Raw genomic sequence first — 27,472 nt, 5'->3', positions numbered from 1 at the left:
CAGGCCAATGGCCCATCCAGTCCAACACTCTGTGTCACATAGTGGTCAACAAAAAATTATATATATACACACATATACACACACTCATATATATACACACTGCGGCTAATAGTCACTGATGGATCTCTGCTCCATATTTTTATCTAACCCCCTCTTGAAGCTGTCTATGCTTGTAGCTGCCACCACCTCCTGTGGCAGTGAATTCCACATGTTAATCACCCTTTGGATGAAGAAGTACTTCCTTTTATCCGTTTTAACCTGATTGCTCAGCAATTTCATCGAATGCCCACAAGTTCTTGTATTGTGAGAAAGGGAGAAAAGTACTTCTTTCTCTACTTTCTCCATCCCATGCATTATTTTGTAAACCTCTATCATGTCACCCCGCAGTCGACGTTTCTCCGAGCTAAAGAGTCCCAAGCGTTTCAACCTTTCTTCATAGGGAAAGTGTTGCAGCCCTTTAATCATTCTAGTTGCCCTTTTCAGGACTTTCTCCAATGCTATAATATCTTTTTTGAGGTGCGGTGACCAGAATTGCACACAGTATTCCAAATGAGACCGCACCATCGATTTATACAGGGGCATTATGATACTGGCTGATTTGTTTTCAATTCCCTTCCTAATAATTCCCAGCATTGTGTTGGCCTTTTTCATTGCAATCGCACACTGTCTTGACATTTTCAGTGAGTTATCTACCACGACCCCAAGATCTCTCTCTTAGTCAGTCTCTGCCAGTTCACAACCCATCAACTTGTATTTGTAGCTGGGATTCTTGGCCCCAATGTGCATTACTTTGCACTTGTCCACATTGAACCTCATCTGCCATGTTGATGCCCACTCAGCATGGGTTCTATAAGGGAAGATCTTGCCTCACTAACCTGTTGCATTTCTTTGAGGGGGTGAACAAACATGTGGATAAAGGAGACCCAATAGATGTTGTTTACCTTGACTTCCAGAAAGCTTTTGATAAAGTTCCTCATCAAAGACTCCTTAGTAAGCTCGAGAGCCATGGAGTAAAAGGACAGGTTCTCTTGTGGATCAAAAACTGGCTAATTAATAGGAAGCAGAGAGTCAGTATAAATGGGCAGTCTTAGCAGTGGAGGACGGTAAGCAGTGGGGTGCCGCAGGGCTTGGTACTGGGTCCCATGCTCTTTAACTTGTTCCTAAATGATTTGGAGTTGGGAGTGAGCAGTGAAGTGGCCAAGTTTGTAGATGGCACTAAATTGTTCAGGGTTGTGAGAACCAGAGAGGATTGTGAGGCACTCCAAAGGGAACTGTTGAGGCTGGGTGAGTGGGCGTCAACGTGGCAGATGAGTGTGTGTATCCTGCAGATCCTGCAGAAAAGAACAAGTTCTATGCTGATCTACACAACCTCGTACGGAAGACCCCTACAGAGGACAAGGTGATCATCCTTGGCGACTTCAATGCCAGAGTAGGTAAAGACTCGGAAGCCTGGAAAGGAGTACTTGGCAAACACGGCATTGGCAACTGCAATGACAACGGGCGCCTCCTGCTAGAATTCTGCATGGAGCACCAGCTCACCATCACCAACACTATCTTCCAGCAGAAGAACAGTCTGAAGACAACCTGGATGCACCCACGGTCCAAGCACTGGCACCTTATCGACTACATTCTGGTGCGCCAGAGAGACCTTCGAGATGTCTTACACACCCGAGTAATGCCCAGTGCAGAATGTCATACGGATCATCGTCTTGTACGCTGCAATCTCCGTCTTCACTTTAAACCCACACCCAGGAGAGGAGGTATCCCTCAGAGGAAGTTTCAGGTTGGCAGTCTCCAGTCAGCCGAAGTTAAAGCTGCCTTCCAGTCAAAACTCCAGTCAAGAATTGAGGACCCCAGTTGCCCCACAGACCCTTCTCCAGAAGCACTCTGGGAACACCTAAAAACTACCGTCCTGCAGATCTCTGAAGAAGTCCTCGGGTTCTCCACAAGGAAGAACAAGGACTGGTTTGATGAGAACAATCAAGAGATCCAAGATTTACTGGCGAAAAAGAAATCTGCCTACCAAGCACATCTTGCTCAGCCCTCCTGTCCTGGGAAAAAAGCAACCTTTCGCGCTGTATGTAGCAACCTCCAGTGCAAGCTTCGAGACATTCAGAACGAGTGGTGGACCAAGCTTGCAGAGAGAACCCAGCTGTGTGCAGACACTGGTGATTTAAGAGGGTTCTACGAAGCCCTGAAGGCAGTATATGGTCCATCATATCAGACTCAGAGTCCCTTGCGTAGTGCAGACGGCCAAGTGCTCCTCACAGACAAGGCATCCATATTGAACCGGTGGTCGGAGTATTTTCAGGTTCTCTTCAGTGCCAACCTCGTAGTTCAAGATTCAGCAATTCACCTCACCCCACTTCAACCAGTGAGTTGGATGAGATCCCCACTCTAGAAGAGACTGTTAAAGCCATCGAGCAACTGAAAAGTGGCAAGGCAGCAGGAGTTGATGGAATTCCACCAGAGATCTGGAAGCATGGGGGCACAGTACTACATAGCTCACTTCACAAAGTACTTGTCACCTGCTGGGAACAAGGCAAATTACCACAGGACTTTCGCGATGCAATCATCATCACCCTATACAAGAACAAAGGGGAAAAGTCAGACTGCTCCAACTACCGGGGGATAACCCTGCTCTCCATCGCAGGCAAAATCCTTGCCAGAATACTCCTGAACAGACTGGTGCCCGCCATTGCAGAAGAACTCCTCCCAGAGAGCCAGTGCGGCTTCAGAGCTAACAGGAGCACCACCGACATGGTATTTGTTCTCAGGCAGCTCCAAGAGAAATGCAGGGAACAAAACAAGGCTCTGTATGTGACTTTTGTCGACCTTACCAAAGCTTTCGATACCGTTAGCAGGAAAGGCCTGTGGCAAATCTTGGAACGTTTAGGATGTCCCCCAAGGTTCCTCAGCATGATCATCCAGCTACACAAAGACCAACGAGGCCAAGTCAGACACTGCAATGACCTCTCGGAGACCTTCCCAATAGGCACAGGTGTAAAGCAAGGTTGCGTTCTCGCGCCAACTCTCTTTACGATCTTCTTTAGCATGATGCTTCAAAGAGCCGCAGTAGATCTAGATGATGATGATGGTGTCTACATCCGCTATCGCACTGATGGCAGCCTGTTCAACCTGAGGCGACTAAAGGCCCACTCCAAGACAATGGAAAAACTCATCCGAGAGCTACTGTTTGCTGATGATGCTGCACTCGTCTCCCACTCGGTATCAGCTCTGCAGCATATGACGTCCTGCTTTGCAGAGGCTGCCAAGCTATTCGGCCTAGAAGTTAGTCTGAAGAAGACAGAAGTTCTCCACCAGCCTGCACCCCAGGAAGATTATCACCCTCCCTGCATCACTGTGGGTGAATCAGTTCTGAAGACAGTCCAGCAGTTCAGCTACCTGGGGTGCATCATCTCCTCAGATGCTAAGATCGACAAGGAGATCGACAACAGGCTGGCAAAGGCAAACCGTGCCTTTGGCCAACTGCACAAAAGAGTGTGGAGCAACAAGCATCTGAAAAAAGGCACAAAGATCAATGTTTACAAAGCGGTTGTGATGACAACCCTCATCTACGGCTCCGAATCGTGGGTTTTATACCGTCATCACCTGCGACTCCTTGAGCGCTTTCATCAGCGCTGCCTTCGCACCATCCTCAACATCCACTGGAGTGACTTTGTGACCAACACTGAAGTTCTCAAGCGGGCGGAGGTTACCAGCATCGAGGCACTGCTGTTGAAGATGCAGCTGCGCCTGGCAGGGCATATTTCTAGGATGGAAAACCACCGCCTTCCCAAGATTGCCCTGTATGGTGAACTCTCCACCAGCCATCGAAATAGAGGGGCACCAAAGAAGAGGTACAAGGACTCCTTGAAGAAATCCCTTGGCACCTGTCGCATCAACCATCACCAGTGGTCTGACCTAGCCTCAGATCGCAAAGCATGGAGGCACACCATCCACCAGGCTGTCTCTTCTTTTGGGAACGCACGCATAGCTGGTCTTGAGGACAAAAGGAGATTGAGGAAGAATCGCACTGCTACAGCACCAACCCTAAATCAGACTTTTCCCTGCAGCCACTGTGGCCGGACCTGCCTGTCCCGCATTGGTCTTGTCAGCCACCAGCGAGCCTGCAGCAGACGTGGACTATTGCACCCTTCTTAAATCTTCGTTCGCGAAGCCAAGCCGAGAGAGAGAGAGAGTATATGTATGTATATATATATATTTACCACTATGTGACACAGAGTGTTGGACTGGATAGGCCATTGGCCTGATCCAACATGGCTTCTCTTATGTTCTTATGTGCCCCTATCCTTCATTATTTCCTATGGAATGAAGACATTTAAAAAGGTGTGCTGTCCCTTTAAATGTGATAGCCAGAACTCCCTTGGAGTTCAATTATGCTTGTCACACCCTTGTTCCTGGCTCCACCCCCAAAGTCTCCTGGCTCCACCCCCAAAGTCCCCAGATATTTCTTGAATTGGACTTCGACTGCGGGGTGACATGATAGAGGTTTACAAGATTATGCATGGGATGGAGAAAGTAGAGAAAGGAGTACTTTTCTCAATTTCTCACAATACAAGGACTTGTGGGCATTCGATGAAATTGCTGAGCAGTCGGGTTAAAACGGATATATATAATAATTTTTTTTTTGCCACTGTGTGACACAGAGTGTTGGACTGGATGGGCCATTGGCCTGATCCAAAATGGCTTCTCTTATGTAAGGCGGTTGAATGGGTAAAATGACTTTGATGTGGGCAGGGAAATAGATCAAGGTATGGTAAAAGCTGGCGGGGGGAACTCCAATGAAATCTTAATGCTTGTGGATACACTTCAACTTGGAAGCAAACAAAAAAATTGAAAGCACAAAAGTGCTCTCAGAAAACACAGGAGGGAACTGAACAGAAAGTGAAGCAAGCACAAAACGGAGAAAAACATATGCAGAAAGAGGGGAGAAGATGGACATTTACGCTGAATGTGACAGAAAACACGCATTCATAACAGGTCACAGCCAAAAGATAGACATGCGGTCACGTTGTATCTGGTGAGGGCAACTGACCTGTCCTGTGCCTGTTCATTTAGCACTGCGGTCTTCATCCCATGAAGTTCCAGCTGCTGGGTCATGAGTCACTATAGAGCAGTCAATTTGATGCTGCCTTTTGGAAGAATCTGCTTCTGGTGGGCACATGTAGAAGCAAGGACACTATAGAGTAATCTCAGTGCTATACCTCCTGGTGTTTGCTTTCCCTTAATCTGCAGCTCATTGCTCTAGCCTTGACACTAATGATGTAATAATTCTGGGTACATCTTTCAGGCTAAGGTTACCAACAGACCTAGAGAAAAATGTCCTATCAGAAATAATGTTATTTTTCTCTGTGTCTCAATTGCCAATTTCTGCACATTAAACCTCTATTAAAGGGGCAGGACATTTTCCTCCAGGCCCACTAGCAACCTTGTTCCTGACACATGACTCTGTCACATGACTGTGGTGTCGCAAGGTTTCCTATTATAGGGTTCCTTGCAGTTCAGTGGGTCACAGGTCTGGAAACGTTGAAGACCACTGCTTTGGCAGATCTCTGATATGCAAAAATTAGATGACATTTCCCCACAGCTAAAATGAAAAACTCAGCATACTCTCACTAATTGCTACAGAATAGTGTTAAAGAAACAACTACAGAGAATTCTTTTAAAAGTTGACAGCTCTTCATATTCTGGATTCTGTTAATGCAGACAAAAATTCCTAATGTAAATTACACGGAGAACCAGGCATCTAAAGACACCAACACACCATAAACTTCTGTTTATTTATCTTAGAACCAGGTAAAAACTGGAAATCAAGATTCTCAAAAGTATTACATTTCATCAGCATATTTTCAATTTCAAGAGCAACACAGCACATCAGCAAGCTTTCTAGGAGCATGCTGTTATTCCCCGACATGCACCCAATATTCGATATTATTGGAACACAGTGAGTGATTTTCTTAATGCACAAAAGCTACACAGCAGCTGCAAAGCGGGAGGGGGGGATGTCACAAATGATAGGCAAAAATGGAGATGAATGGTCCTAAGGCTGGTTTTCACAATACTAAGTCCTGAAAGTAACTCTGACTTCCCCTGGGGCATATATTTACCTGTGTGATCCAGATGATCACAAATAAAGTTGCATATAATTTCCATAATCATTTCCATTCTTTTTTCACCCTCCACCTGGTTCAGTCATAGAAGTATAGTTCTTAATAGCTATGATCAGGCATTTTATTAATCCACACGAGCAGGTACCCAGGAAAGATCAAGACTGAGCTCTAAGAACTGGTCTTTGACTGCAATCACACACACTAAATAATGTACTTTCAATCCACTTTCAATGCACTTTCCAACTGGATTTTGCCTTCTGATTCAACATCTAAATTGGATAGGAACATAAAGAGTTTACAGAACATTTATAGTTGTTTTTACAAATGCTGAAGAATCCAATCCATTAAGATAGTTCAAATTACATTTCATTAAACAACTTATTAGTGTGGATATAATAAACAATGATTTTCCAGATTCATCATTCCTAAACCCTTGCTTACCCTGACCTGGATAGCTCAGGTTAGCCTAATCTCATAAAATCTCAGAAGCAGGGTCCGCCCTGGCTAATATTTGGATGGGAGACCTCCAAGAAACACCAGGGTTGTGATGTGGAGGCAGGCAATGGAAAACCACCTCTGAACGTCTCTTGCCTTGAAAACCTGGGGGCGGGGGGTGTCATCATAAGTCAGCTGTAACTTGACAGCACTTTCCATCACACCACACAAACCATTGCTTAGTGTCAGTGGGCATGTGCATAACACAGAAGAGGCAGTTGCTGAGTAAATTCAGTCTAGATCAGATGACCATGGATGAATTGGACAGAGAGATGAAGAACTGACATTAAGTAGCGAAGCTGAGCAGACTGGGTTGACATTTTTCACTAGAAGTTGTTCCTGTGAAAAAAAGATACCTTGACTATGTCTCTTCTTTAGTATTAGTGTTCCAAAGAAGTCAAGACAGTTTCATGACATTTTTGAAGGGGGAAAAAATCTTCTCATAACTAATATGTCCTGAACATCTATTCAACCAACCAGAGTTACAGCCAACAACATTTCTGAAATCAGATTAAAATAACTAACTATGGTATTCTTCTCCCTAGGATAGGGCTGGCAACAGGCTTTTGGGGGAGGGGGGAGAGAATCTCCCTTTAATAGAGGCTTAATGTGTGGAAATGGGAAGGTGAAGCTTTTCATGTCATGGAGGTAAATGATATTATCTGGTAAATAACTTCCCACTAAGTCTTGTCCCTTGAATGACTGAGTTTTCTCCAGGTAGTTGGCAACCTTACCCTGGAGTCATTTTCCTTTTCTCTTTGGACATGACAGGTAGCAAGGCTCCTTCTCCAGTGTCTGTAGAGCTGAGTAACAAAGCAGCAGAGATGCTCTTTTCCCTCCATTTTGTTCCATGTGCTACAGGACTCCAAGCCGAATCTTAAGAGATGTATAAAAAGTGGGGCATTGTTGGGTCTTGGCTGTGAGAATGACAGTCTTCAGTTCAGCTTAATTCAGGATGCTGCTGGCCTTTCTTCTGCAACTGGCCCTCCCTCAGAAAGAATGGGAAGCTACTGATGCCCAGGTGGAATCTGATAGTCTGGGAACAGCAGGCTCCAATTGTATTTCAATGTTGCTGGCAACAGTTCCTGGCAAAGGAACTGGAGCGGATGAGGATGCAGCAGGCAGTGGGATGTTGCGCAGGAATGTGCCTGGGGGGCCACTGCTTACATCACTGGCAAGGTTGGTAACATTAACGGCATTGTTGCTGACTGTCCACAGACATGGATAGTGGCTGCAATGAAGCAGTGATAAAAGTCAGTCGCTGAAATCTGCAAGGAAGGAGGGACTTATTTCTGAAAGCTGTTCAGTGACCAGTCCAAATTATTTGGCTCTTTTGAAAATCCCAGTGAAGGGACATGGAAATATTTCAAAGTTAGATGCATTAGTTATTTCCCTATACAGTAAAGTGTCTGTTGTCAGTCAGAACTCTAAAGAACACACAGGAGAGCAATCCCCACATAAAAATATCATTTGAAAAACAATTTCTCATAATGGTGGTGGAATATGTCATGCTGAAAATATTTTAGGGTTTCCTCTTTGGAACTGAGAGCCAGACAAGCCCACTAACAATGCTCAATGCACTTGAAAATCAGCTATCACTTTCCCTAGGTTTTCAGGAAGCAATCCAGTGAATAAACACAGTGATCCATGTCATCAAGATCTCCAGTTATGCTACAGTATGGCATTTAAGTGGGACTAGCCTGAAGATGGTTCAAAAACTTTAAGTTAGTCCCAGAATGCAGCAGAAAGACTACAACCAGGCATGGACTGACTATCTATATATCTATTTCCCAAGAGTAGCCACCACATGTGGATACCTAAATCCACTGATTGGGGTCACGTTTACCAAGGCAGATTTTTCCCCACACTTGAGGGATACCCCACTCCTCAAGTTTGCAGAAAAATCTGAAATGTCCAAAAAAACTACACCAGGGGTTAAATCCCCTGAGATTTCCTTCTTACTTTAGCATGGTGGAGCCCGGGAGCCGGGGCAGGCCCTGTGATGGTGACAGCAATAATGAAGCAGCCTGTAGTCTACTTTGGGCAGGGCAGCAGCTGCTAGAGAGCCCAGGAATGTGCCAGGCCAGATGGCAGCTGCCAAAGAGCACAATGGCCATGCTGGGCCAGGGAGGGGGGCAGGAGTCTTGCAGGCCCACAGTTGTAGATAATATTTTACCCCAATAGTGAATGCACTTCACTGGTTGCTTTGTCATATATGGGTCTAATTAAAGGAGTTTGTTTTAACCTTTAAAGAGGAGTATGGACTGGGACCAGGATATCAGAAACACTAACTGCTCCAATGTTTATTTTTATAGACATTGTGTTAATCTAGGTTTCCCAATCCTCAGGTTCCAGTGGGGGATCCTCCGGTTTTACAGGCTTCCCCCGCCGCCAGTCAGCTGGCCGGTGGGGAGAAGCCCCGCCCCCACAGTCACCATGTACTCCTAGAGCGCCGGCAGATCCATTTTTAAAATGTGTGCCTTTAAAGTTGAGCAAGAAACAGGAAGCGCTTCATAGGGAAGGGTCAGCAGCAGTTTTGTCAGAGCACAGACTCTCTGTTTGTTTTGATTTTGTTTTCAGAGCAAATAAAGTTGTGGAGGAACCAGACCCAGTAAATGTGTGTGTATGAGAGAGAGGGGGGGAGGGGATTCCCCGGTTTGGAGGCCCTCTCCCTGCTTTAGAAAGCTTTAGAAAGTGGGTGTGGGGAGGGAAATGTCTACTGGGCACTCTATTATTCCCTATGGAGAACGATTCCCATAGGGAATCTGGGGCTCTGGGGGGGAATGTTCTTTGAGGTAAAGGCACCAAATTTGTAGCACAGCATTTGATGCCTTTCCTCAAAACACTCTCCAAGTTTCAAAAGGATTGGACCAGGGGGGCCCAATTCTATGAGCCCCCAAAGAAAGTGCCCCTATCCTTCATTATTTCTAATGGAGGGAAGGCATTGAAAAGGTGTGCAGTCCCTTTCAATGTGATGGCCAGAACTCCCTTTGGAGTTCAATTGTACTTGTTCCAACCTTGCTCATGACTCCACCCCCAATGTCTCCTGGCCCCACCCCAAAGTCTCCTGGCTCCACCCCCAAAGTCCCAAGATATTTCTTGAATTGGACTTGGAAACCCTATGTTAATCATCACAGGTCTTTATGTCTTTCCTAGGTCTGCCACCTTCCAGGTGGAAATCTTTCAGAGTTACAACTGATCTCTGGATTACAGAGATCCATTCATCTGGAGAAAATGGCTATTTTGGATGGTAGACTCTATGGCAGGGATGGCCAACAGTAGCTCTCCAGATGTTTTTGCCTACAACTCCCATCAGCCCTAGCCACCATGGCCAATGGCTGGGGCTGATGGGAGTTGTAGGCAAAAAACATCTAAGGAGCTACCGTTGGCCACCCCTGCTCTATGGCATTACGCCCCATCAAAGTCCCTCCCCTTCCCAAACCCTTCCCTCTTCACCCCAGGATCCAGCCCCACATCTCCAGGAATTTCCCAACCCAGACGTGGCAACCCTAGCAAGCAGTCATGAAGAATAATGTAGTACCCTCCTACAAAGTACTAGTGGTGGCTTCCTAATACAAGATACACTCACCCTTCCATTCACCTAAGTGTGCGGACTCTTATCTGGGAAAACCGGGTTTGATTCCGCACTCCTCCACTTGCACCTACTGGAATGGCCTTGGGTTAGCCATAGCTCTGGCAGAGGTTGTCCTTGAAAGGGCAGCTGCTGTGAGAGCCCTCTCAGCCCTACCCACCTCACAGGGTGTCTGTTGTGGGGGAAGAAGATATATGACGGCGTGGGGAACCTCTGTCCCGAGGGCCATATACGGCCCTCTAGGTCATTTGGTGTGGCCCTCGGAGATTGCTGGGCTGAACCGAGCCATGTGGCAGCCTCTCTGGGGCCTGGCTGGCCAGTGAGGATTGTGGGGCCCAGCTGCACTGTGCAGCAGCCTCCCCAGGGCCAGGCAGGGATCACAGGGCACAGATGTACTGTGTGGCAGCCTCCCTGGGGCCTGGACCTATGCATTTGCCTAGGGCGGCGGGCCGGGTGTGTGTGTGTGTGTGTGTCTGTGTGTGTGTGTGCCAGATTAGGCTCTCCCCAAATGACTTCAAATAGAAAAACAATTATTTGCATTAATTTTGCTGGCCTGAATCATTCTCCCTCGGCGGAGCACTGTTTTTAAAGTTGGTAATTTTTTATGGTCCACGACCATATTTTATATGCCCCTTGGCAGAAAAAAGGTTCCCCACCCCTGATATAGGAGATTGTAAACTGCTCTGAGTCTCTGATTTAGAGAGAATGGCGGGGTATAAATCTGCAGTCTTCTACAGCCCTGGTTGGGTATTCAGCACCCAGCTAAAACTCTTCTCTTTAAGCAAGCTTTTCATTAACAATGTATCCCATCTGTGATTGTTTGTTTCCCCACCACTACCCTTAAATCAATGCTTGTGTGTTAGTGCTTTGAGTGGCTGTTTTTTCCTCTAGACTGTATTGTTTGCTGCTATGGTTAATTTGCTGGAAATTGATTTTAGAGTGGATTTGGAATGTTAAACTGTTTATATCTATATTAAATACATCGATCTTGTTGTGAACCACCTCAAGCATGAATCCTGAGAGGCTGTACATAAACATTCGAAATAAATAAAATGTTTTCAATATATATGTGTGTAGCTCCTTAATAAACTAGCCCTTTTAAAAAACCAAAAACATATACCAGGGCTGCAATTATACAATGAGGACTGTCCACTTCCCTGTCACTGATGCCGGGAATATGAGGCATTCACAGCAGCCAAAGAGCATAGGACTCTCCTCTATAGGGTTGCCAAGTCCAATTCAAGAAATATCTGGGGACTTTGGGGGTGGAGCCAGGAGACACTGGGGGTGGAGCCAGGAACAAGGGTGTGACAAGCATAATTGAACTCCAAGAGAGTTTTGGCCATCACATTTAAAGAGACTGCACACCTTTTAAATGCCTTCCCTCCATTGGAAAGAATGAAGGATAGGGGCATCCTCTTTCAGGGCTCATAGAACTGGACCCCCAGACCAATTTTTTGGAACTTGGAGGGTGTTTTGAGGAGAGGCACTGGATGCTATGCTACAAATTTGGTGCCTTTACCTCAAAAAACAGCCCCCTCAGAGCCCCAGATACTCACAGATCAATTTTCCATTATTTCCTATGGGAATTGGTCTCCATTAAGAACAATGGAGTGCCCACCTTGCAAATGGAAACTTAACTGTGTGTGAAGTCTATGGAATCTTGCCATGCTCTGATGATAGTGGAAAAGCTGGTCAAAGCTTTCATCGAAACAGGGGAAGATAAAATACTACCTCATCGCTATGTATGCTGTGCTTTAAGAATTATTGAATTTCAAGAATTTCTACTGAAGATTACAGCTCTTATCAACTTTGAGTCTCTTCAGAAGCAACACTAGAGATCCTGTTGGAAGGAGAAGGACTTTACATGAATCTGACTGTTTCCCTTTAAGAGCCCATCCTCAGCACTTGTTTTTGGGTGTTTGCATCAGGGTATGTTTGTTAAGAAACAATTTTTTGTATATGAGAGTGTTAATAAGTATGTTATATATTTCTAAATAATTTGTATTGTGACTTATTGTTGAGGCTGGTTAGCACGGAACCCTTTGGGGTTTTCTCCTGTCGCTCTCTGCCGTGTTTCTCTATTTGGTTTACACAGCCTCGAGGGGGAGCCTGTAGAGCTCCCTCTTTTACAATTGATTTCAGGCTGGCAGAGATCAGCTCCCCTGGAGCAAATGGCTGCTTTGAAGGGTGGACTCTATGGCATTGTACCATGCTGAGGCCCATCCCCAACCACATCCTCTCCCAGATCCACCCCCAAAGTCTCCAGGTATTTTCCAATACAGACCTGGCAGCCCTACAAATCCCTCTGGTGTCACAGCAAGAAAAAATAGCAGCTGCACAAGCCTGCGGGGAGGACAAACTGCTTTAATGTGGGCAGGACCTTCAAAGTTGCACAGGTTTTGCTAACACACTTGGACTGCATTCTTTCTGGAAAAAGTTATACCAAACCAGCCTTGAGAAACAATGGGTGTTTTCGCACTTACCTTTTACTGGCGCGACGACCCTCCTCACGCCGGCGGATCTGCAGTGATTTCGCACTAGAAGCGCCGGCGCAGCCCATTGCGCCGGCTACTTCCGTCGCTAAGCCAGCGCAAACGGAAACCGCCAAGAAGCAGGAAAACGTTTGCGCTGGCTTAGCGACGGAAGTAGCCGGCGCAATGGGCTGCGCCGGCGCTTCTAGTGCGAAATCACTGCAGATCCGCCGGCGTGAGGAGGGTCGTCGCGCCAGTAAAACGTAAGTGCGAAAACACCCATTGTACCAAGGACTGGAAAAGCCTAGAAAGTGGATGATTAGAGGACAACATGATGTGAACACTCTGGAAAACCCACAGCAGTTTGGAAGCTAACATGGAGGAATACTTCCATGTAGATACAGCCTAATGTAGCTCTGAACCTGAGTTTGAAATATGTAGTGACTTGAGCCCAGCTGACTGGTTTGAGGAAACTGTCAATTGAAATGAGAAAATGCTTTGTTCTAGAACAAAAGTCAAGACTGCTAGATCTGATCTAGAGAGCCATTGGAGAGGTTACCCCCAGCTTCCTGTCAGAGTGCAGTAAGACATTCAGAAGATTCTGTTCTTCTCATATTTGGTGGAAACAAGCGAGCAAGGATGGAATAGACTTTCCACAGCTCTCAGACAATAAAGTTCAGAGTGCCTGACTACAGACCGGCACTTTGGGTCAACTCAGAGACGCCTCTGAAGTCGACTCAAAAAACCCGACCAGATGGCAACATCTGCCACCCACCCCCATCCTGCAATTACCCCATCCTGAAAGAGGCTCCAACCGCCTCAGAAAGGAACCACTTGGAAAGTGGTCCCTTTTTGCTGAGGCAGCTCTGAGGCGGCGGCCGTCTGTCTGGAAGGCCAGAGAGCACCTTACTAGCACCTGGGGAGCCACGATCGAGACACATGAGCGTTCCAGATGCTCCCCGGCTGCCCAAGACCTGCCCCTTCCTCCAGCGCCGTCCGGAAGCTCCGGGGCGCTCTTCTTCTGGGCAGCTTTCTTTGGGGCGGCTGCAAGCTGCCCCGAACTGGCCATCTGTTATCAGCCAGGGTTACCCTTTTATATGTAAACCACATTATATGTAAAGGATCCTTCACAGATCAAAAGGGACTAATATGCTGGTTGCTGCTGAGGTCACTGGGGTGCTGATATTTTATGCAAATTGCTTACCTAGATCCTGGGGTAGTAGCACCATTATTGTGTGACATGGGGAGCAAGTTGACATGAGGACTGGATGGTCCTGAAGTCCAACCTTCTTGGCCTGGGGATACTTGAAGATCGCTGTTGGTGCTGTCTATCAAATTCACTATGTAGGGAAAATACAAGTTCAAAAGATGAAGCATATTTCTAAGAAAATTATTTTAAGATATCAAGTCAGCTTGATTTTTAACACTGAAATAAATATGGGAGGAAATACAAAGTAGAATCAATGGGTGACTTTTCTTTACTCAGTCTTGCTCACTGTTTTTGGATCATTCAAGGATCCAGGATTGCATTCTAAATCAACACATAATGTGAAAAAATATTATTAGGGTTTGTAGAATCTTTCGGGCTCAAGTGCCGTGTTCTACTGGAGAAAGTTTTTCTTCCAAAACTTTCTCCAGTAGAACACGGCACTTGAGCCTGAAAGATTCTGCAAACTCTAATGATGTTACCAGCCATGAAAGCCTGAAATCTTTGAAAAAATATTGATAATACCTGTGCTGTTATATATATATACACACACATACATACTGTTGTGATAGATAGTTTTTAAGTGGTCTGCAGTAGAAGAGCAAGATTCGAGTCCAGTAGACTGACTCGAGCAACAAGATTTCCAGGGTAGAAGCTTTCAAAAGTTGAACCTTTAGCTCTTGAAAACTTATATCCTAGAAATCTTGTTGGTCTTTAAGGTGCTACTGGACTTGACTGTCAATAGGTATGGCTGCCATATTAAGGTTGCTTTAAGCAGAAAGAAGTGGAGGACCATTATGCCCCCTCCTGGGTTTCAGATCACATGTTTTATTTATTTATTTAAAATATTTTATGCTGCTTTCCTACCCAACCCGAGTCCCCAAGGCAGCTCACATAAAACATTAAAATATCTGACTGTTCCTCAGGAGCATTTGTATTTCTGGCAGTGATCACAGGTATCCTTGATGGTCCATAGAAAAATTCCAGAAAAAAATATGTGCAACAACATTTTGTCTAGGGGCAGTAGGCTTCCCAAATCCCCGCCTTGCCTGGGTACCCCTGATTTGGAGCCTTCTCCCTCGCTAGCCAAAAATCTGAAAAGCGAGGGGGAATGGCAGCCCTTCCCACCCAGCCCCGATCTCAGCAGCTTCTCCTTGCCCTGCCCTTCCCACCCAGCCTCGATCACAGCAGCCTTTCTTCAGTTTTCCCAGGCTGCTTCCCGCCCCAATCAGCTGGCTGGCGGGGGGGGGGGAGGGAGCCCCGCCCGCAAAGGACCATGTGCCTTTGCACCTCCAGAGGCTTGACTTGAAAGGCTTCAATTTAGGATGGTGTGTCTGTGTTTCTGTGAAGAAGCTGGCAGCAAATGGTGAGTAGAGAGGCTGATCCGCTGCTTCAGACTGGCCAGAAAGTGGGGGGGGGGGGGGAGAGGGAAACGTCTTCATTATTCCCTATGTGGATTCTCATAGGGTATAATGGGGAATTGTTCTGGAGGTTTTGGGGGCTCTGGGGGAGCTGTTTTTTTGAGGTAATGCACCCAATTTTCAATATGGTATCTAGTGTCTCTCCCCAAAGTACCCCCCACGTTTCAAAACGATTGGACCAGGGGATCCAATTCTATGAGCCCCAAAAGAAGGTGCCCCTATCCTTCATTATTTCCTATGGAAGGAAGACATTTAAAAAGGTGTGCTGTCCCTTTAAATGTGATGGCCAAAACTCTCTTGGAGTTCAATTATGCTTGTCACACCCTTGTTCCTGGCTCCACCCCCAAAGTCCCCAGATATTTCTTGAATTGGACTTGGCAACCCTAAGGGGCAGCCAATATCACAAATTGGTGAGCAAATATTTGAGTTCCCCAGAACTTCTGGAGTCAACATCTCAGTGTTAAAAATCAAGATACACTGAGAGAACCACTATATGAAGGCAGCTTGTGGTGGCCTCCATGTTTATGGCTGTGAGTGAAACAGGGATTAATAAGAAGGATTGCCTTGCTAGAGAAAATGAAGGTTGTGGAGACCAGCATGATGTTTCTGACAGTGGTCAGCCATACCCCTCTGGAAAGTTTGCAGCCTGGCCTAAAAGTGACTCCCTTCCACTATTATTTGTCCCAACAGACCTGCCCTCTACAAGTGTTCAATCTTTTTAAAATGCTGTCAGATCTAGTAGCCATTATCATTTCAGGAATTATTTTACATATTTTAAACTCTCTTTAGTTTGTAATAGACAATAGAATATTCCAATTTCTAAGCTATCATTTCTTCAGTATCACCATAACACATTTCTACCTAATGTCCCTTTCTCTTTGTCACATTTCAAACTGGAATTGAATTCTCCCAAGATCTCTTCTAATCTGTTTTTATATATTGCCATTGAAAAAATAGCAATTTCTTCTAAACTGAGGAAATTGCAATTTCCTAAAAACTGAGCAGTTTTAAGTGCTAATGAAGCAACAGCTCTGATGCTGCATGGGCTGTGGCCCAGGCTAACCCAACTTCATCAGAAGCTAATCAGGATCAGCCAGCCCTGGTTAGTACTTGAATGGGAGACCATCAAGAAAGTCCAGGGTTGCTACACAGAGAAAGGCAATGGCAGACTACCAGTGAAGCCCCATGCAATTCGCGTTTGTGCTCAGGATTACATGCAATGTCTAGAGCAGGGGTCCCCAAACGTTTTGATCCTGTGGGCACTTTTGGAATTCTGACACAGGACAGTGGGTACAACCACAAAATGGTGACCATGGTAGGTGAAGCCAGCCACAAAGTGACTACTGTGGGAGGTAGAGCCCCACGCACACAGTGGAAGCCCAAGCACAGGAAACAAGAGGAATAAGTTTTTACATTTTAAAAAATGCACTCAGAAAGAGGAGTGTGAGAGAGAATAAAACCAACACTGTGGCAGTTGCTGCCTTTGAAACAATGCTATTTTATTAGGGTTTGTAGAATCTTTCGGGCTCAAGTGCCGTGTTCTACTGGAGAAAGTTTTCCTTCCAGACGTTCGTTCTCAGCTGCGGAGAACATCCTCAGTGGCGTTGCAGCCGGAGCAGGCGCTCTGACCTTCTTGGCTGCTGTGCATTGATGTCTCGATGTCTCAATGCACAGCAGCCAAGAAGGTCAGAGCGCCTGCTCCGGCTTCAACGCCACTGAGGATGTTCTCCGCAGCTGAGAACGAAACGTCTGGAAGGAAAACTTTCTCCAGTAGAACACGGCACTTGAGCCCGAAAGATTCTACAAACCCTAATGATGTTACCAGACGTGAAAACCTGAAATCTTTGATAATGCTATTTTAATCTGCACAGCCAAGTCTCCAATGGCCAATCAGAACCTCTGCTGGGCAGGAGCCCCACCCACTTTCTAAAACATTTGGAGAGCACCAGATAAGATTTCAACAGGCACAATGGCACCCATGGATGCCATGCTGAGGACCTCAGTCTAGAACTGCTAGATACTTCCACCATCCTGTCCTACTTTACAAAACAGAACCCCCTGCTTGGATGTTGCCCCTACTTTGTAGAGTGGCTTGCTTGATGAGGGAAGAAAGGCTCCTGCACTGACATCATTTCACAGAACGTGTAAAACAGAACTGTTCAGAAAACACATTGGCTTAGAGGGAATAGGGAAATATTAAAATGGAATTCCGCTGGAAGACAATTTCTATGTAGGTAATAAAGTTCTAATTTTAATTGCCTATGAAATTGTTAGGCAGCCTTCTTTTCCTCCCCCTTTCTACTGCATCAATTACTGGATCCACTACACTGTCTGTAGTTCAGCATGCTGTAACTTTGAAATCCAGTTTATTGCATTTGCTTGTGAAATCCATTTTTATGTGATATAGTGTATTATTTTTCTTTCATTGTTATTTAATTTGTGTAATCCAGTTTTATTGTCATTGTTCATGGTATATACTATACCATCTTTATTGCATTGCCTTTTATAACTCTGTAATCTGCCTTGTATAATCTGTAATCTTTCTTTTATGAGAAAGGCAGAATGTCATAGGAAGTAATTTAATTAATAAATAATAAAAGCTTTCTGGCTGCTCCTCAAATGTCTGAGTGTAATGGAGAAAATGAACAATCATATTGATAAGTCACTACTTCAGTTGTGTTCAGGGACCCAAATACCAGTCTATTACCACAAAAGGTTGCTTCACATTTATAGACATAAAAGATAAATGGAGGATAGGATTATCAGAGGCTATTAATTTAAGAAAATCTCCATATTATATATCAGAGCTAAGTAGGTTTCCAGCTCCAGGTTGGTAAATACCTGAAGATTTTGGGGGTGGAGCCTGAGGAGGGTGAGGTGTGGGGATAGGTGGGACTTCAATGGGGTAAAATGCCATACAATCCATTTTCCAAAGTGGTCATTTTCTCCAGGTGAACTGATCTCTGTGGCTTGGAGCTCAATTGTAATCCCAGGAGATGTCCAGCTACCACCTGGAGACTGGCAATCCTGCTAGGAGACAACAGCAGGGAAAGACTTCGGCCTCTATGCCCTATTGTTGGCAATCCTGTGAAACAGGATACTAGACTATATGGACCACTAGTCTGATCCAGTAGGGCTCTTCTTGTGTTCTTAAAACTGATCTGACATTGTATTCATGAGAGAGAACACTGTTAAGACAAATGCGGTTTATAAAAAAGGCTAGTTTACAAACTTGTCACTTTTCATCACTGAGGACCAGCCTACCTGAGGGACCGTCTTACCCCATATGAGCCCCAGAGAGCACTGAGGTCAGCCGGGAAAAATAAACTGACTATCCCTGGGCCGAAAGTGGCTAAACTCCAGAACACCCGTGCACGGGCCTTTTCAATCGCGGCCCCTTCCCTATGGAATCAGCTTCTGGAGGAGGTGCGGGCCCTGCGGAACCTTGATCAGTTCCGCAGGGCCTGCAAGACCACCCTCTTCAAGCTAGCGTATACGGACTGCTGAATTATGGCTGTTTAACAAAGGGACCCGCCAATATGGTTCTGTTTAAAGACCTGTATTACGATTTTAACCTTTCAGAAATTAGCGCCGAAATACCACCGTCACTGTCAGATTAAGTTAAATTAAGTTAAATTTTAATTGTATACTGACTGGTTTTTAAATAATGTTAATTTTAAAGTCTTATATTTATTGTACTGTATGTTTATAAATGTTGTTAGCTGCCCTGAGCCTGCCTAGGCGGGGAGGGCGGGATATAAATAAAATTTTATTATTTATTATTATTATTAGGAATGCCCTTCTGTCAAGTCTGTTTTCTGGGGAATGCATTTTTATTTTTCCAGACAGAAATCATTGTGTACAGGCCTCAGAGTTATTCCAGAGCTCAGAACAGTGTGAGACAAAACAGAGACAGGAACTATCAAAACTTGTGAATTTCTCTATTGTTCCTTGCTCCTTGTTGTAACCTTAAGAACTTTTGCTCTCTCTTTTTTTAAAGGAAATGGGAGCCTTTTATCAATTTCTAGAATCAATACAAGAGACAGCAAGAAATATCTCTCAGTTCTGCCTGCTGTGATTTATTTATTATTTCTCTTGTAGAATCTGCCTGATAATTTAGATATGCCATACTAGAATCTTTTTGCTGAAGTATAACATTTAGCATTTGCTCTTCCCCATCAAGAAAAAAAATGATAGGGACTTGCCTGACGGGGAGTGATTTCTCTGCATGTAAGAGGCAGGATATGGCACTGCTCTGTGCCCTCGGAGGGTGGCCGAATAGTGTTCACAGCTGTGATGAGAATGTGATGTGGGCAGAGAAAAAGGGCCACTGTACTGATAGCTTGAATTTCCTGCTGCACACATGGCATCTGGATTGGAAATCAACCAGCCACCTACTATGAAGAAAGAGACAAAAGAGCTAATTTTTAAAAAGAGGAAAAAATACTTATCTGGCAATCTTAAAAATTAAGATGAAATTCACATATGGCATTTAAAGCAATTTCTTTGCCTTTCTCTCACAATTGGTCTCTGTGTGTGAAAGCAGAAAAGCAGTTCAAAAACTACAAAAATCAAAATGATTATTTTTTTTTTAAAGGGAGGGGGAGTTAAATGCACACACAAGCCAAGTTTCTGAAGTGACTGACAGCCATTGAGGAAAGTTCATACACAACTGCATTGCAACCTCCCTGCACTCCATAATACATGAGTCATTTTGGTATTAACAGAGGTATTGTAGCATTTTTACCTGGAGGAATATGGCAGTGTGACGGAACCGGCCCGATTCTGCCTTCAGACCCGGTCCCGTCAGCTCCCCATGGAGTCGCCAACTCCTGGAGGGAGCTATTTCTCCTCCTGCCCCTTGGGCTCGCTGCCACCACCTGCTCAGTCCCGGGGTTCAGATTGAGAGGAACAGGACTCCCAATCCCCCTCTCCAGCTATGAGGCCCGGCCTCAAGGTCCTCTGCCACCCTGTACTTGGGTTTCACAGAGACCTCAGTGCTTCTTTGGGGCACCCCTGGAGGATTGGCACCTTATCCAACTGCATGCCTTCCCCCCCCTTCGCCTGGGGCCCCCTTCTCAACACAGCGTGGTCTAAAGCGGTCTAGGGATCTATGTGGTACAGAGATTGACTGCCAGCATTTAAACAGTAAAAATATATTTATTTAAAAAGAGAAAAAGATAGGAAAAGAAAAACAAAACAAAAACAGTTGCGTTTAAAAAATTAGCACAGCACCGCACAACACAGCAAACAGCATAACAAAGAAAAGTTGATTATAAACGCATCCGGTTGGCCCTGATCTAGACATGCCCTGCCCTTTTTGAATGACTTACTTTGTCTTACTGCCTGGAGGCCTCATTTTCCTGAGCAGGCCTCCCCCACAGGCAGGAGCCTCCATTGCTCACCACATGCTCGCTCGAGCCCCAGTTCAAAATCTGGCTTCTCTTCCTGCCTAACACATGCAAGGAACAACAGCACTTCCTGCCTCTCTAGGAGATTTTCCCCCTAGCGTTGTTGGTTTGGCTCTGGAAGGGAGGGGGGAGTGAGGGGAAGGCTACAAAACCGGCTGAGGGATTTACTGACCCCTGCCAAATGAAGCACCACCACTGCCTAAAATGGCGTTTCTCCACACGTCCCCCTCCTTAAATTCTGAGCCGGAGGGGTTGCCTCCTACAGAGGTGACCCCGTAGCAGAATCCAATCAAACAAGGAGAAACCCATTAACCAAAATATTACACAAACATCCAGGTATTTCTCCAGTAATACACAAAGTCCCACAACCTAGGTGTCCATGCCCTTTCTGGACAAAACGTTGCATTGCTGCATGCCGAAGGAATGTCCAGTCTTTAAGATGTACTCCTCCATCTCCCAGGACCACCTCTGGAGTTTGGTGCTCTCCCTCCGTTGCTGCTGTTGCTGGAATGAGTGGTCCATCAAAGGAGGAAATTCCTGGCCCCACATATGAGGTTGGAAACTGCCCAGTTCCCACAAAGTTGCTTCTTTATCCCTCATTGGTGGAATGTTCCCTCTGTCCACTCTGTCCTCCCAGAAACCCACCTCTGGGGCTCCAAACAATTGCTGTCCCAGCTTCTTTTTGTCTCCTTCCTTCCTACCTATGTGCAACCCCATGGACCTCGCAGAGAATGGCTGTGGTATATTCACCTGCACCACTTTAACTGCCTTTCCCGTCTTCTCCATAGCCACCACATAAGTAGCATCGTCCAGGTCATCCACAATCACATGGGGTCCCTCCCATTCCACTTTCCGTTCACCAGTATGAAGGGGCAGGAAAACCATCACCCTATCCCCTGTCTCAGCTTCTGGGAACTCCACTTTCTGGTCCCTTGCCACCTCACACAGTGTTTCCAGCCTAGGGTCACTTTGAACCTCAGACAGGAACATTTCTGGCTCCCCCAGACTTCCTATCATCTGTTCCTTCAAGCCACCCCTAGTCCCACTGTTTCCAGAACACTTAGCCAAAGTTTGACCTGGGTTCTCCGCCCCCACAGTTGGTTTTTCAGTGTCAGCCAACTGAGCTCCTTCCTGTCTGGAAGGCTCCACCGCATCCTGCTGCCCTTGCGGAACTTGGCACCCCTCTTCCCATTGGGCACACCCTCCTGCCGGGCTTGAGACAGGCTGGTCCTCCCCCTCCCTGGTTGGTGGTGAGGTGGCTTCCCTAACGTTGCCTTCCTCCCCCCACCTTCCCCTGAGGGTTTGGCTTGGGTTCTCAGTCCCCTCGGTTGGTTTTTCAGCACTACCCAACTGACCCCCTTCCTGTCTGGAAGGTCCCACAGCTTCCCAGGATTCCTGTCTGCCCTGCTTCAAGACGACCTGTTTTGAGAGCGTCTCGGACGATCCCACTTCCTGATCCACAGCTACTTGGTGAACCGGTTCCAACCTAAGGCCGCTCAGGACCCCCTTCTGGAACCGCTCCCGTTCCCCCAAGCCTTCAGCTATGTGCTCCTCTGAGCCCACATTAGCCTTGCTGCTCTCAGAACCTCCTGTGAAATCTCCACTCTCCACCTCGGTCTCTTCAGCTTGCACATTCTTTAAGCTAGACAGGTTCCTTTCCTTGCTAGGAACATCGACAGCCTCTTGCTGCACTTGGGGAAAGCTACACCCCTCTTCCCCTTGGGAACACCCTCCTCCAGGGCTTGAGATAGGTTGGTCCTCCCCCTCCTGGGTGACTGCCCTCTCTTCATCCTCAGTAACCTGGGCTATTTCCCCCTCCCTGGTTGGTGGTGAGGTGGCTTCCTTAAAGTTGCCTTCCTCCTCCCACTTTCCTCTGAGGGTTTGGCTGCTGGTTACAGCATTGATAGAGTACTGGCCAACCAACAAATCCCGGCCCAATAACACTGGAACTGTTTGTTCCTTCATTACCCCACATTCAGAATAGGATTTACCTTCTTGTGGAGCCAAACCCCTGAACTGCTTTCGGGAGTGGTCCGGCCCCAGTGTAAACCTTTTAAATACAGTGGCGTTATAGGCCGCAAAAGTTATCCCCCCATCTTCCATAGGCATGCTGTGATAGATGGCTGAAAGTTCTCCAGTCAGGTTGCTACAGAGGTAAGACATATAGTCCTCCTCTGCAATCCCCCACTGTTTGGCTGCCCTCTCAAAGTTGGAGAGGTATGTGGAGGGGTCTTCTCCCTCCTTGTACACTGCAAAGTCTTTGGGGGTGACTTTGATCGTTCCGCTTAGTTCAGCTTCCAGACGCAGCACCTCAAGCTCATGGCGACGTTGCTCTTCCTGCTCCCGTCTGTGGATTTCAGCTCGTCTCAGCTCCCTCTCTCTTTCCTCTTGTCTGCGGAGCTCAGCTCGTCTCAGCTCCCTCTCTCTTTGTCTTTCCTCTCTCTCTCGTTCCTCCTGTCTGAGGATCTCAGCTTTCTCTCTTTCCTCCTGTCTGCGCTCTTGGTACGCCTTGGTACGTATTCTTGCCAGTTCCAACTGTAGCTGCAAGGTTACTTCTGACTGGGTGGGGGCCACTTTTGCAAGTGCCGCTGCATGCTGATGATACTCCAAAAGGAGGTCTTTCATATCTACTACAGTCATGTTGTCACACTCCAGCTTGTGCTTTGCACACTCTTCCTGGAGCTGTGGTTTTGTCATCTTCAGGATTTCCCGCATCTTAGCACGCTCCATCCTAACTAGCTAAACTTTCCCTACTCCAGTTGACCCGAAAATAAAACAAAACCGCTGTTGCTTCCTCTGGGTGCTTGCACGTATCAAAAAAAACAAAAATGCCTGGCCAATCAAGTTCTCTGTTTGTTCTTATCCCACCGCTGCCGCCAAGTGTGACGGAACCGGCCCGATTCTGCCTTCAGACCCGGTCCCGTCAGCTCCCCATGGAGTCGCCAACTCCTGGAGGGAGCTATTTCTCCTCCTGCCCCTTGGGCTCGCTGCCACCACCTGCTCAGTCCCGGGGTTCAGATTGAGAGGAACAGGACTCCCAATCCCCCTCTCCAGCTATGAGGCCCGGCCTCAAGGTCCTCTGCCACCCTGTACTTGGGTTTCACAGAGACCTCAGTGCTTCTTTGGGGCACCCCTGGAGGATTGGCACCTTATCCAACTGCATGCCTTCCCCCCCCCCTTCGCCTGGGGCCCCCTTCTCAACACAGCGTGGTCTAAAGCGGTCTAGGGATCAATGTGGTACAGAGATTGACTGCCAGCATTTAAACAGTAAAAATATATTTATTTAAAAAGAGAAAAAGATAGGAAAAGAAAAACAAAACAAAAACAGTTGCGTTTAAAAAATTAGCACAGCACCGCACAACACAGCAAACAGCATAACAAAGAAAAGTTGATTATAAACGCATCCGGTTGGCCCTGATCTAGACATGCCCTGCCCTTTTTGAATGACTTACTTTGTCTTACTGCCTGGAGGCCTCATTTTCCTGAGCAGGCCTCCCCCACAGGCAGGAGCCTCCATTGCTCACCACATGCTCGCTCGAGCCCCAGTTCAAAATCTGGCTTCTCTTCCTGCCTAACACATGCAAGGAACAACAGCACTTCCTGCCTCTCTAGGAGATTTTCCCCCTAGCGTTGTTGGTTTGGCTCTGGAAGGGAGGGGGGGAGTGAGGGGAAGGCTACAAAACCGGCTGAGGGATTTACTGACCCCTGCCAAATGAAGCACCACCACTGCCTAAAATGGCGTTTCTCCACAGGCAGAACAGAGTTCTGGAACCTCTTTGTGGAAGCAAAATTCTCAAAAACAGCTTAAAAGTTTGTGAGCGGTGCCCGTGTCTCATCTTCATTTCCCTCTTGAGAGTTCCGGCACCTCTTTTTTCAGAAAAACAGCCCTGTACAAGGGAGTCTTATAAAAGCTTAAGCCACAATAAGGCTTCATTTTAGGGTTGCCAAGTCCAATTCAAGAAATATCTGGGGACTTTGGGGGTGGGGCCAGGAGACTTTGGGGCAGAGCCAGGAGCACGGGTGTGACAAGCAGAATTGAACTCCAAGGGAGTTCTGGCCATCACATTTAAAGGGACAGCACACCTTTTAAAATGCCTTCCTTCCATAGAAAATAATGAAGGATAGGGGCACCTTCTTTTGGGGCTTGTAGAATTGGACCCCCTGGTCCAATACTTTTGAAACTTGGAGGCTATTTTGGGAAGAGGCACTAGATGCTATACTGAAAATTTGGCACCTCTACCTCAAAAAACAGGCCCCCCAGAGCCCCTGATACCCGCAGATCAATTCTCCATCATTCCTTATGGGAATTGTTCATGAAGGTGCATAATGGCTGTGGGGGTGGGGCTCCCCCTGCCGGCCAGCTGGCTGGGGGAGGGGGGAAGCCTGTAAAACCGGGGGATCCCCCACTGTGGATTGGGAAGCCTACTTCATTTTGTTTCTCTTGCGACAGACTTACAGACCAACCCCTCTGAAACAGCATACAGCCAACTCATTTCATTAATAAATTAAAACAATAAGGAGTTAAACTACTCAACCAACCCCCACGTTTGCCTACATGTTGTTTTGTATTAAGAATACAGTAGCCTTGGGTACAGTGCAGGAAGAGATTTTAGCAAATCCATGGAGATCACATCTAATCCATTCCTACCCCCTACCCAAGACTACTATATTCTTAATATGAGTCACAGGTCATTGCATATAAAAAGAGGTGCTGGAGCTCATTAGCACAACTCATTTGCATATACCACACACCCCTGACATCACCAAAAGGTGTATTAAATTATATCAGCTTTATGTTTTGGTTACTTTTCCATTTTTTGTGGGGGGAAATATTAGAAAGTTTGTCAAATCTTGGAGTTCAGCAAAATTCTTACAGGGGGTTTGAACAATGGAGCCCAGAAGCAATTATGGGGGGAGGGTAGAAAGAAAGGGTACAATAAAATTTAGAGGTTCTAGAGCTCCGCTCCTGTGAGCCCCTGCCCAAAATGAGGCCTGGCACAAGTTGTCTTTCACACTGGTAGAGAGGAAGTGATTTCTGTTCTGCCAGTTCCCCTTCTCCACTACAGACCACCATGTCATATTCCACACTGCTCCTGACACTCACTAATCCACAGGAGCTTTTGGGGAAAATGAGTGAGCTGCAGTGGTCCTCTTGCCATCCTTTCAATCCTATGGAATATATATGAGCAGCCTTTTGTCTCAAACTAAATGTAAAGGGATCTGTTAATGAAAGAAATACTGATGGTTTATTGGGTAATCAGCATGCAATAGAAGCAAACAAATTTAGTTGAAGTGGGAAAAGTTATCTTTATGTTATGTGTCATCCATAAAATGCCAAAATTGGGGTGGGAGTATGGCAGCATTATTTAATCTCCTTTCCAGGGCACTAGTCATATGGTAACTTCCAGGAATAAAACAAACCATAAACCAATGATAGAAAATAACCATTAAAATTCATTGTTTCTTCCAGATGTCTACAGTAATACACTAAGTTTCCAAGTGGCTACTAGTCCGTATTAAAGCAAAAGAGATTAGCAGCTTACACAGTGATATTTAACAACTGTCTCCAATTGACTGCCTAAAATGCCCCAGCAGACTACATTGTTTCTTTTCCAGCATTAATAATAACATTAGTAATAATAATAAATTAGACTCCTATAATCATTCTTTGGCATTTATTTTAGTCTGTCCTAAGGTTAGTTATCCCAACATTGCCTTTTCTACTTTTGTCCTGAAACATATGGTATTGATCACAGTCAGGGAAGAAAGGTGAAAGCAGATGGGACATGGGTCTTCCCTAATTAGATCTACTCATTCAGAGTAACAAAAAGATATGAAGAAGACTTACAGTGAGAATACGTCATGTGCTGACTTTCAGAGTCACGATCTGGAGTATCTTTTGTATGGTTTCTGAAAGAAATTTATATCAAATTTACTTTGACAATCTTAATGATACTCCCCTTGCATTCAAAACCTCCCCACAGCAATATGAAGCCCATTGGATGAGCTTAGGACTCAGCCTATCCTACTGGACAAGACTGTTGTGAGGATTAAATGGAGAAAAACTGTGTATTCAGTTCTGAGTTGGCTGAAGAAAGGATGGGATATGATTGTGATCATAATGATAAAAATATCATGGTGTGCCTTACATTGCAATTATAATTGCCCTTTTCGACACAAAGGCTGGGATCACATACTAAATAATGCACTTTCGATGCACTTGCCAACTGGATTTTACTGTGTGAACTGGCAAAATCCAGTTGAAAATTACATTGAAAGTGGATTGAAAGTACATTATTTAGGGTGTGATCACAGCCTAAGATAGCAAGGCTGGGGGAACTGAGACCAGGCTTATCTAAGGTCATACCTGCATACTAAGTGCAATCGGTGTCATGAGCCTTACCAGAAAGTGAACTTACCTTTCTTTTGCATCCAGAAAGGCTTTGGCAAAGGGATTGTACTTGATTTTGAGGGCTGTTATCTTGAGTTGGAGAGAAAAAAAAGTTTTGTTAACAAGGTTTTGTGAAGCTGAAGGAGGCTGTCTCCATGTTTTCCAAAGTTACAGGAATGGGTTTTAGTTTTATCCTGGACCATTAAGACATATGCAAACATGCATTCTATTTAACTAAGCATCTACCTATCAGTTGGGTTCTCCACTCTGAAGTATGCCATACAAGAAAAGAATCCACACACACACACTTAAATAATTAATGCTATATTTAAAGGTAATAAATACAC

The 27,472-nt window shown here is 45.8% G+C and overlaps 1 protein-coding gene across 1 annotated transcript in view; it reads right to left on the bottom strand.

The window, feature by feature from the left end:
* Positions 1-7,512: 7,512 nt before the first annotated feature.
* Positions 7,513-27,472, bottom strand: part of TBX19 (T-box transcription factor 19) — a 38,641-nt gene continuing 18,681 nt past the window's right edge. Inside the window, exons 4-8 of the mRNA XM_060235160.1 lie at positions 27,154-27,215; positions 26,583-26,644; positions 19,529-19,720; positions 13,900-14,035; positions 7,513-7,860 (exon numbers count right to left, since the gene is read on the bottom strand). Coding sequence (XP_060091143.1) covers positions 7,620-7,860; positions 13,900-14,035; positions 19,529-19,720; positions 26,583-26,644; positions 27,154-27,215 — 693 coding nt within the window. The 3' untranslated portion in view covers positions 7,513-7,619. The remainder of the gene's footprint in view (positions 7,861-13,899; positions 14,036-19,528; positions 19,721-26,582; positions 26,645-27,153; positions 27,216-27,472) is intronic.

This window comes from Heteronotia binoei, chromosome 3 (genome assembly GCF_032191835.1).
Source record: "Heteronotia binoei isolate CCM8104 ecotype False Entrance Well chromosome 3, APGP_CSIRO_Hbin_v1, whole genome shotgun sequence".
In the NCBI taxonomy this organism is placed as follows: domain Eukaryota; kingdom Metazoa; phylum Chordata; class Lepidosauria; order Squamata; family Gekkonidae; genus Heteronotia; species Heteronotia binoei.
Note: the sequence above shows the minus strand (reverse complement) of the source record. Positions and strands in the feature narration are given on the sequence as shown.